General features: G+C 45.2%; 1 protein-coding gene across 3 annotated transcripts in view; it reads right to left on the bottom strand.

Annotated features, from left to right (window-relative positions):
- LOC134910224 (alcohol dehydrogenase 1-like) overlaps nt 1–11,056 on the bottom strand; it is a 158,640-nt gene that overhangs the window by 52,487 nt on the left and 95,097 nt on the right. Inside the window, exon 1 of one of the 3 annotated variants that reach the window (XM_063918025.1) lies at nt 712–818. The exons of the other annotated variants lie outside the window; for them this stretch is intronic. Within the exon in view, the coding sequence (XP_063774095.1) occupies nt 712–729 (18 nt within the window). The 5' untranslated portion in view covers nt 730–818. Of the gene's footprint in view, nt 1–711; nt 819–11,056 lie in introns of those variants that run through there. 3 annotated transcript variants of the gene reach the window in all.

Raw genomic sequence — 11,056 nt, forward strand, 5'->3', positions numbered from 1 at the left:
ACAGCATTGTGTGTTTTGTAAGAGTAGCCATTTGGCAACAATATTTATGAAGGTGTTAAGAAGCAGAAGTATAGAACAATTATATTGAAAATACTATAAGGAACAATAAATTGTGAAAGGTCCCAAAAGCTGGAAAATTTTGCTAGTTCCCCTACATGAAAGCCTGTAACTCAGAGGTTCTCAAATGTGGTCTTCAAGCACCCCAACAGTCCAGGTTTTAGATATATCCATTGCTCAGCACAGATGGTTAGAACAAATTGACTGAGGTGCTAATTAATGTGCCTGTGGCCAAGCATGGATAAACTTAAAACCTGGAGTGCCTTGAGGACCGCATTACAGAACCTCTGCTGTACCTATATCTTATTTACTATTTAACTTGAAGAGTGATAATATTGTGAGATAAAGCACTAGTCAATCAGTTTTTACCTTATATTTTACAGGCTGTGCATGAAAAATAATAGTTAGGAGCTGATCGATAAAAAGCCAAGCATTCTCCAAGCTTTGATTAATACCCCTATAATATTAAATGAACATTACCTTCTATGAAAACCCCCCAGAAACGAATAGTTGCTTTGAATGAATTAACATTTAAATACAATATTCTCATGCTAGTACATAATTATGATACTAATCTGATGCATAATGTATATATATATATATTAATGAAACTAAAGCAACAAATTACTAATAAACTTGCTGTTTTCTGCTTACTTTCCCAGCAGTAGACATTTGTACGTCTTTCTTCAACCCTGTCTAGATAGGAATGTAACTTTTACTAGTAGTCTTCACTTCACAAAAGTTACCCAACCCTCCCAGTAGCCTTAATCAACCTTAAATGGCTACAAGCCTAGTACATCCCACTGAGAGACACAGTATTTTGGAATTGTAATGTCAGCTGTGCAATACTTGTAAAGTATAATGTGTATACCGGGTGATAAAAAAAAAGTCTGATTGCAATACAGTATTTATTTCCACTTTTTTCTTATTTTAAAGGCAATTGGTTCTCACAATGGTCGTCATTCCGAGTTGTTCGCTCGTTGCCGATTTTCGCTATGCTGCAATTTGTTGCTAAATGCGCATGCGCATGGTATGCAGCGCACATGCGCTAAGTTATTTTACACAAAACTTAGTAGATTTGCTGTGGATCCTGCGGCACTTTTAAGTCACACTGCTGATCGGTGAGTGATTGACAGGAAAGGGGTGGTAACTGATCGTTTTCCGGGAGTGTGCTAAAAAACGCAGGCATGTCAGGGAAAAACGTGGGAGTGTCTGGAGAAACGGAGGAGTGGCTGGCCGAACGCAGGGCGTGCTTGTGACTTCAAACCAGGAACTAAACGGACCGAGCTGATCGCAATCTAGGAGTAGGTCTCGAGCTACTCAGAAACTGCAAGAAAATATTTAGTAGCAATTCTGCAATCTTTTGTTCGCTATTCTGCTAAGCTAAGATACACTCCCAGAGGGCGGCGGCCTAGCGTTTGCAATGCTGCTAAAAGCAGCTAGCGAGCGATCAACTCGGAATGAGGGCCAATACTTTAGAAACAGGGATATGTTTAGGGGAAGATTCAATAAAGCCTGAGTTTTGGATGCATATTCTGGACAATTACAAGTAATTAACCACTTACTTGCCTGGCATGGTTGCATTGTTTGAGATCACACCAGGCAGTGCATTATCTGATCTGGTTGCAAATGATTCAACCAATCAGATACACAGAGTGGTTGGCTGCCAATGTAAATAATCTTCCAGCAGCTGCCAATCACAGAGAGACCTCCTTGCCACTCTGACTCGCCACACCCTCCCCCAGTTGTCTGCCATGCTGCCGATCACTGCTGATTGGTCAGCATGGCAGGACCCTGCCCACACACACACACCTGGCTGATGCACAGAGGAGCATCCGCCCAGTATACATGTAAATTACCACCTTCCCCATTGTGTAGCTGGCAGCTACTCAGATGAGTAGCCACTTGGGAAGCCAAAGCATACCTCCCAACATGACCCTCTCCAGGAGGGACAGAATGCTCTGCTCCTGGACTTTTCTCTAAATGTATGATTGTCAGCACCTGTGCTGAACACCGTTCTTATCCAGTAACCTGTTCAACACAGATGCTGGCAATCATAAATTAAGAGGGAAGTCCAGGAGCAGAGCAGTGTGTCCCTCCTGGAGAGGGTCATGTTGGGAGGTATTCCAAAGTCATGATGGTCGCAATGGTTTCCGGAGTCCCGATGGTTGTGATCTGATGTTTGAAAAATTTATATCTTACAACTATATACTGTATATAGGCTTACCAAACTGTCCCTTAAACCAGGACACTAATGAATTTCACATATTCTGTGGCTGGGTGACTTCAAGCCTGCATTTCACTAGGTTTTATTCAGCCAAATAATCTGTGTGACTCATGAGTGTCCTGGTTTAAAGGCATAGTACTGTATGACTATATATCAGGGACATGCAGTGAGGTAAATGGCTCAGGAGATTATTGAATAAATCTATGAAGAAATTCTTAGAAGTGGCTAATGTAATTAAACACAATTTAACTTGATTTGAAAGACAAGCTTTAATTGAGCAAACTGCAGTTTCAACCATCCCCTGAGCAGTAAACCAATTAAAATGAATCATAGGGTTACATGTTTCACAAAGTTTATTATATACATCATAACCTGTCCATGTGGTCTCAGTTACGTAGGAAAGACAGAGAGGACTTTGCGTGAAAGAATGACAATGCATCGATCTGCAATTGAGCAAGCTATTGAAACTGGAAGTAGTGATCAGCCAGTGGCACATAATTTCTTGTAGCGACACTTACACACATTACACCAGGTAGAGCCCCATTTTACACATTATAGATGACAGAGCTCCCTTTTACACATTACAGCAGAAAGAGTCCCCTTTTACACATTACAGCAGGCAGAGCTTCCTTTTACACATTACGACAGGTAGAGTCCCCTTTTACACGTTACACAGGTAGAGTTCCGTTTTACACAGTACAGCAGGTAGAGTCCCCTTTTACACATTACGGCAGGTAGAGCTCCCTTCCACACAGTACAACAGATAGAGTACCCTTTTACACATTATGGCAGGTAGAGTACCCTTTTACACATTATGGCAGGTAGAGTCTCCTTTTACACATTATGGCAGGTAGAATCACTTTTTACACATTATGGCAGGCAGCGTTCACTTTTTACACAGCATGGCAGGTATAGTGCCCTTTTATAAAATATGGCAGGCAGAGTCCCCTTTTACAAAGTACGGCAGGTAAACTTTTCTTTTACACATTACAGCAGGTAGAGTGACCTTTTACACATTACAGCAGGTGGAATCCCCTTTTACACATTATGGCAGGTAGAGTTCCTATTTTCACAGTATGGCAGGTAGAATCCCCTTTCACACATTACAGCAGGTATAGTTCCCTTTTATACATTATGGCAGGTAGAGCCCCCTTTTACACAGTAAGGCAGGCAGAGTCCACTTTTACACATTATGGCAGGTAGAGCCCCCGATTACAAAGTATGGCAGGTAGAGTTTTCTTTTATACATTATGGCAGGTAGAATCACTTTTTACACATTATGGCAGGTAGAGTTCACTTTTTACACGGTATGGCAGGTAGAGTGCCCTTTTATAAAACATGGCAGGTAGAGTTTTCTTTTACACATTACAGCAAGTAGAGTGACCTTTTACACATTACAGCAGGTGGAATCCCCTTTTACACATTATGTCAGGTAGAGTTCCTATTTACACAGTATGGCAGGTAGAGACCCCTTTTACACATTACGGCAGGTAGAATCCCCTTTTACACATTACAGCAGGTAGAGTTCCCTTTTTACACCGTATGGCAGGTAGAGTGCCCTTTTATACATTAAGGCAGGTAGAGCCCCCTTTTACACAGTATGGCAGGTAGAGTCCACTTTTACAAAGTATGGTAGGTAGTGTCCCTTTTTACACATTACGGCAGGTAGAGTCCCAATGTACACATTACAGCAACTAGAGTCCCCATGTACACATTACTCCAGGTAGAGTCCTCTTTTACACATTACGGCAGGTAGAGTCCCCTTTTACACATTACAGCAATTAGAGTTTACTTTTACACTTTACTCAAGATAGAGTCCCCTTTTACACATTATGGCAGGTAGAGTCCCCTTTTTCATAATATGGCAGGTAGAGTCCCCTTTTACACATTACAGCAGAAAGAGCCCCATTTTACTCATTACGGCAGAGATAAGTATTTTTGGAATAATATCACTTACAAGTGCCTCCAGGAAGAGGACCGGGCTGTAGTAATAGGATGCAGCAGCCAATGGAGGGATTGTGGCAGTCGGAGGTTACAGCAGCTGTCAAGTGCCAAGACACACAGCACAAGTACACAACCCACAATTCGAGGATCTTTGAAGGGGCGGTGACAAATTCCACAGGATGTGGGGCTTAAATAGAGGCCTGTGGCTCTGGCTTCTTTACATAAAAAAATCATCAGAAACTCCCCCTGCATGCAGGAGGCTGTGAGAGGGAGCAGTCAGTGGCCGTGTGGGTGGTGCTGCCAGATGGTGTGCTCACAGTGCAGTTGTGCTGTGGGCAAGGCACCACTGCACACACCTAGTTACAGCCCTGGCCTGTAAAACCTGACCTGCAAAACCTGCATGTAAAGATTTATCCTGCTTGAGGGGAAAATAAAGTGTGTTGGATTATACACCTTCTATGTGATTCCAATCACAATAGTTACCTAATGGTTGACATGCTCAAGGTTAACAGGTAATGGGGGTAAATCAGACCTGATCGTAGCAGCAAATTTGTTAGCAGTTGGGCAAAACCATGTGCACTGCAGGGGGGGTGCAGATATAACATTTGCAGAGAGAGTTAGATTTGGGTGGGTTATTTTGTTTCTGTGCAAAGTAAATACTGCCTGCTTTATTTTTACACTGCAATTTAGATTTCAGTTTGAACACACCCCACTCAAATCTGCCCTCTCGGCATATGTTATAACTGCCCCCCCCCCCCCTGCAGTGCACATGCTTTTGCCCAACTGCTAACAAATTTGCAGCTACGATCAAGTCTGAATTAACCCCAATAGGTAGACAGTGCTTAAGGTTGAAATGTTTAAAAGGTTGACATGACAATGGTTGACACACATATGGTCGACACAATTTTTTTTTCCACATTATTTACCATCCACGTGACCTACAATTAGGAAAAGTAACTCGACCAAAGCATGACAAGGAAAAGATGCTCCCTAAGGTTCTGAACACATTTCCACTAATTTGACAAAAATATGGTAAAACAAAAACAAAATGACACAAAAAAACTTGTGTTGACCATTTTTGTGTGCGCCTTTTCATGTCGACCTTTTGACCCTGTTGACCTTTTCTATGTCGACCATTTGACCCTGTTGAACTTTTGATACCATCAACCTTTGGCATGATGACAATTTGGGATTCACCTATTAACTGTCTGTTTACTGTAGATCTATTGAACCACACTCTCACTACCGTATACTGGGCAGCATCACAAAAGTCTCAGTCCTGTCCTTCACAGGAAAGGCCCCTCCCGGCCTTCTCAAAGTAGTCATTGCCTCTCGCAGGTTTAAACACGGCCTTCTCACACTCAAGGACCACTGGCCTGGGTTTCATCACAACAACATATGCCCAGTCACAGATATTTATGGTCTTCCCAGCCTCCTGTAAGTTTAGACACTGGCTTTCTGGCCCCCACTGGCTCTCTGTTTCACTGAGCTCTTCAACTGCCACTGCAGCCTGTCTGGCTTCACAACCCAACATGGGCTGGATACACACTTGTCTGCCCCCAGCCATGTGGACTGGTTTCCATTCAGTAGCCATTAGGTGTAGTCTCACCTCCCATGTTCCCTCTGTATGTGTGTGTGTGTTTATGTATATAGATAGATAGATAGATAGATAGATAGACCTTTCTCTTACGTCCTAGAGGATACTGGGGTCCACATTAGTACAATGGGGTATCGACGGGTCCACTAGGAGCCATGGGCACTTTAAGAAATAGTGTGTCTGGCTCCTCCCTCTATGCCCCTCCTACCAGACTCAGTTTAGAAAATGTACCCGGAGGAGACGGTCACGCTTTGGAGAGCTACTGAAGAGTTTTCTACTTTTATTTTCAATTTCAGTCAGGGCTGTTTAGGCAACTGCCTGACTGCTTCGTGGGACTTAGGGGGGAGAACGGCCCAACTTCCTTAGAGTTAATGGTCCCATTTCTCTGCTGACAGGACACTGAGCTCCTGAGGGAGCCATTCGCAAGCCAAGCCATGGTGCAGCGTACCCTCCCGCAGCATGCCGCCACCCTCTAACAGAGCCTGAATACAGAAGAGTGGTGAGTATGGCGCCGGAGTCCCGGTTAGCAGGTCACCGGCAGGAATGGTGGCACTACGGTAGGAGCGCAGCTCTGAGTACAGGCTGCGGTCCGGGGAGGCTCAGAGGACACACGCTGCGGCGGGTCACGCTATGAGGGGCATGCTGAGCCACCTGGTAAGGCACACTTTTTACCTCAGGGCCAGTATAAAAATTGCGGGAAGCCGCACGCCATTACAGGGGGCGGGGCTTCACTCAGAGCGAATCTCACAGGTCTCCAGTGCCATTTCCCTCTGTAGCTCGGTCAGACAGCACTCACATGGAAGTGCAGCTCCACCACAAGGACTCCAAGTCTCCTCAGCGGTACCAGGGGATCTTAGTGAAGGTGGGGAGCAGTGTTAAGACTGTAAGCACTACTCAGGTGCTTAGTTCTTGCAACCCAGCTTAGTATTACTATTGCTAAAGGGGCGCTGTGTGGCTGGCTCTGGCTTCTGTGTCTCTCTGAGGACCCTGCCTACATATACTGTGCTTTCACCCATTGTCTGTGTGTGTGTGTGTGGGTGTCCCTATCCAATCATGTCCAGGGACTGTGTGTCTTGTACAGCAGAATGTCTATCATCCCCTGGGGACTCACTACCCTGTACTCAGGATAGTGCTCACTCCCAGCCCAGTGGGGCTGAACACCCGTGGTTGGCTTATATTAAAAGTATGATTTCTAATATTTCTATTAAACTGTCTCATAATGAGAAGGAGACACAGTTCTTACGGCAGTCTATGGATGACCTGATGAATAGAGACTCAGCTTCCATACCTCCACCCCAAGCCCTTGCCATTTGCCCACAAAATCGTACTCTGGCCCAAATCATGCAGGGTGATACTGATCCTGATACGTCGGATCCAGAGGAGGGTGAAGTGGACGCGGGTGAGGGGGATGTTGTACATCATTGAGGCTATCAGAACTGTCATGCACATTCCTGACAAGACAGAGGAGGTGGAGGAGGAATCTTATTTTAATACTAAAAAGAAATCCTCAGCTACTTTCCCCGCTTCAAAGGAATTAAACGCCCTCTATGAAGAGGCATGGGTAAACCCTGACAAAAAAATTCAAATCCCTAAAAGGTTGATTTCTTCCTTTTCTTTTCCTTTGGATGATAGGAAGAAATGGGAAAACCCGCCAATTGTGGATGCATCTATATCCAGGTTATCGTGTAAGATAGTCTTACCGGTTCCCGTGGCAGCGTCCTTAAGGGACGCAGCTGACCGCAAGATTGAGACCACTCTCAATCTTTATATACATCCACTGGGGTGGCCCAGAGACCCACTATTGCTTGTGCATGTGTGGTACCCTGCAGGGTCCCTGAACAGCCCATTAGTAAGGCCTGCATGCTGTAGATAAAAGTACATGACTTACTGGAGATAATGTATCCTGGTGCCTTTAAGGATTAGAGGAGGAGCGGGACCTACCCAGAGGTTTGATTGACAGACTGGTGAGAGGAGATTGGATTGGCTGGTGGAAGAGCAGGAAAAGGTGGATTTTAAAGACTCAGGGCCTGATGTACTAAGCCTTGAAAAGTGATAAATATCACGATGATAAAGTACCAGCCAATCGGCTCCTAACTGTCATTTTTCAAACACAGCCAGTGACATGGTAGTTAGGAGCTGATTGGCTGGCAGTTTATCACTGTGAAATTTATCACTTTTCAGGCTTAGTACATCTCCCCCTCAGTGTGAGGAGTGCAGCAGCATGGAAGGAGGCAGGAGAGTGAGCTGGTAAGGTGACAAGGCTGACAGGATAACTGACTGCCCTAGTGATTGGTGGCTAGCTGGGGCAGTGCTGCTGGCAAAGGTCCCAGTGACACAGCCAGCCATACAACGCCGGGTGTGGGCGACACCCCAGCGGGAGAAACGGAGCAGAGTTTGGGAGTTCGGTGACCGCACAACCCGTGGAGCACTTCGCAGACAAGGAGCAGCCACATGCACAGCGGTGAAGACTGCACATACTGGTGAGACACCACATTTTGGAAAGAGTCGGGGAAAGACACTGATAGTCACCATGCCACGTGTGTCTGGGACACCATCGCAACCCCTATTGTCAGCACCTGTGAATTAGGACCACCCCTGCTCATTTACTCTGTTCCTAGAGTACTCTGTAGGGTTAAAAAGGAGTCCACAGAGCCCTTACTCCACTGTCAAACCTAACGAGATAGACTGACCAAACCAGATTACGCACCTCTCCCTCTACTGGGACTGTATACTAATTGGAGGGCTACAAAACACTGACTCTCTTGTAAGAAGAGGGGAGAGGGGCTACCCAGGAGGACTATTAGCCTAGTTGGGAGTTCACATATCACTACTTACACTGATTTGTGGAGAGACAGCGCCACCTAGTGACTGTATTTGGGATAAACCCAGGTTGTGTGCAGATATTTACCTGTACCAGCATCAGGTCTCCTGCATAACTGATGCCCCAGAGAGAGAGTTAATAACAGGAAAAGGATACACGTTGCTCGAGAGATATTTAATCTACGCAAAAGGACGCCTCAGTAAACACTTGTGCACAGGTCAAATGACAACCCGGGTTGATCTGAACATACCTCGCACCATTGGGTACCCAGTAGAGACATAATTTGGTGTATCAAGGTCATTCACAAATATGTGAAGTTAGTATTGAAGTTAGAGAAGTATTGTATAAATATTGTGGTTTTGCATACAAAGTGAGCGTTTATTGGTGAATAGTGCCGCCTTCCAGTATTAGTGGTATTGCTGCGGTTCGTCTTAGTGAATTGTTATTTACATAACCTAATGGGCTGGTTGGTCCTTGTGAAGCAGTGTATCCCATACTTGGAAAAGCTGTGGACGACCTAAGTGTTTCATAAGTGTTGATGCAATTCTATGCCTTTTTGGCGATTGCTATGTTGTAATCGTTCTATTGCTAGAGTAATAGTTGTTTACATAAAAGTTAATTATCTGCAATTGACATTCAGGTACACAAAAGTATATTAACGGCATTTGATATTTGAGATTCATCCACAATTCAATAGTTAATAAAACAGATGCAGTTGGAAAATTGTTATTCCTTTCATTGAAGTGTAGTTGCCTCCTCATTCACCGGAAACAAAGTACCAATATTCTCCAGAGTTGCATCCAGCGAACGGAGGTAAGGAAAGACTCACCCAGTCACCACACATGGATCACTCGGAACATTGCTAAATGGTCAGGTAATCTGATGGTTTAGATTCCTTAACCAGGGACGATATTATTTTACTCTTGCAGCATATCCAAGATTCTGCTAACTTTATGGTGGAAGTCTTAAAAGAAGTTGGTTTACTCAACGCACGCACCTCTGCCATGGCAGTGTTGGCACACAGGAGCTTGTGGCTACGCCAATGGACTGAGGATCCAGAGTCCAGAAAGGCTGTGGAAAGCCTACCGTTCAGTTTTTGGAGATAAACTGGATAAGTGGCTAAGTGGCCAAGGCTACGGCGGGTAAATCTACATATCTTACTTCCTCAGCAACACCAGCTAGGAAAACCTACTCTGCTCCAACTCTGCAGTCCTTTCGGACAGCAAAACTTAAAGGCAAATCCAGGGGTTCCTCTACAGCCTTCAGGGGTAATAGAAGTAAACCCAGAAAACCCGCTACTGCAGGTTCTCAGGAGCATACCTCAGGGGCTGTTTCCTCAAAGCCTTCAGCATGATGGTGGACCTCACTGCCTAGAAGACAGGCAGGTGGGAGCCCAGTTACGTTATTTCAGTCACGTATGGGCAACTTCTTGCCAGGATCCCTGGGTCAAACATCTCATTGCACGGGGATAAAGACTGGAGTTTCAGGAACTCCCACCTCCCAGATTCTTCAAATCTGGCTTACCAGCTTCTCCAGAAGCAAGTTTGACCTTACAGGCAGCAGTTCAAAAACTGGTTAAGACGCAGGTCATTGTTCCAGTTCCACCTCGCCTACACCACAAGGGTTCCAACCTGTTTGTGGTGCCGAAACCGGACGGTTCAGTAAGGCCCATTTTAAACCTCAAGTCACTGAACCCATACTTACGGGTGTTCAAATTCAAGATGGAGTCTCTGAGAGCGGTGATCTCAGGTCTGGTGGAAGGGGAATTCCTGGTGTCTCCGGACATCAAGGATGCATACCTTCATGTACCAATTTGGCCACCTCAACCGGCTTATCTAAGGTTTGCTCTACTGGGCTGTCACTACCAGTTCCAGGCCCATGTGGCCTCTCCATGGCACCAAGGAAATGGCAGAGATGATGTTTCTCCTCCGCATGCAGGGAGTAAACATTATTCTGTACCTGGATGACCTGCTGATCAAGGCTCCGTCCAGGGAAAAGCTGTTGCACAGCATTGCCCTGTCAACCCGATTACTCCAGAATCATGGGTGGATTCTGGACCTGCCAAAATTTCATCTGGAACCGACACGGAGGCTACCTTTCATGGGAATGATTCTGGATGCGGAAACACAGAGAGTGTTCCTTCCAAGGGACAAGGCATTGGTGATCCAATCAATGGTGTGGTACATCCTAAAGCCATCCTGGATTTTGTTGCATCTTTGCATTCGCCTCTTGGGAAGGATGGTAGCCTCTTACAAGGCTCTACTGTATGGAAGGTTTCACGTAAGACCCTTCCAGCTGGATCTGTTGGACAAGTGGTCTGGATAGCATCTTCACATGCATCACAGGATACATCTGTGACCAAAAGCCAGGAACTCCCTTCTGTGGTGGCTTCAGACATCTCACCTAACCG

This window comes from Pseudophryne corroboree, chromosome 1 (assembly GCF_028390025.1).
Source record: "Pseudophryne corroboree isolate aPseCor3 chromosome 1, aPseCor3.hap2, whole genome shotgun sequence".
Taxonomy (NCBI): domain Eukaryota; kingdom Metazoa; phylum Chordata; class Amphibia; order Anura; family Myobatrachidae; genus Pseudophryne; species Pseudophryne corroboree.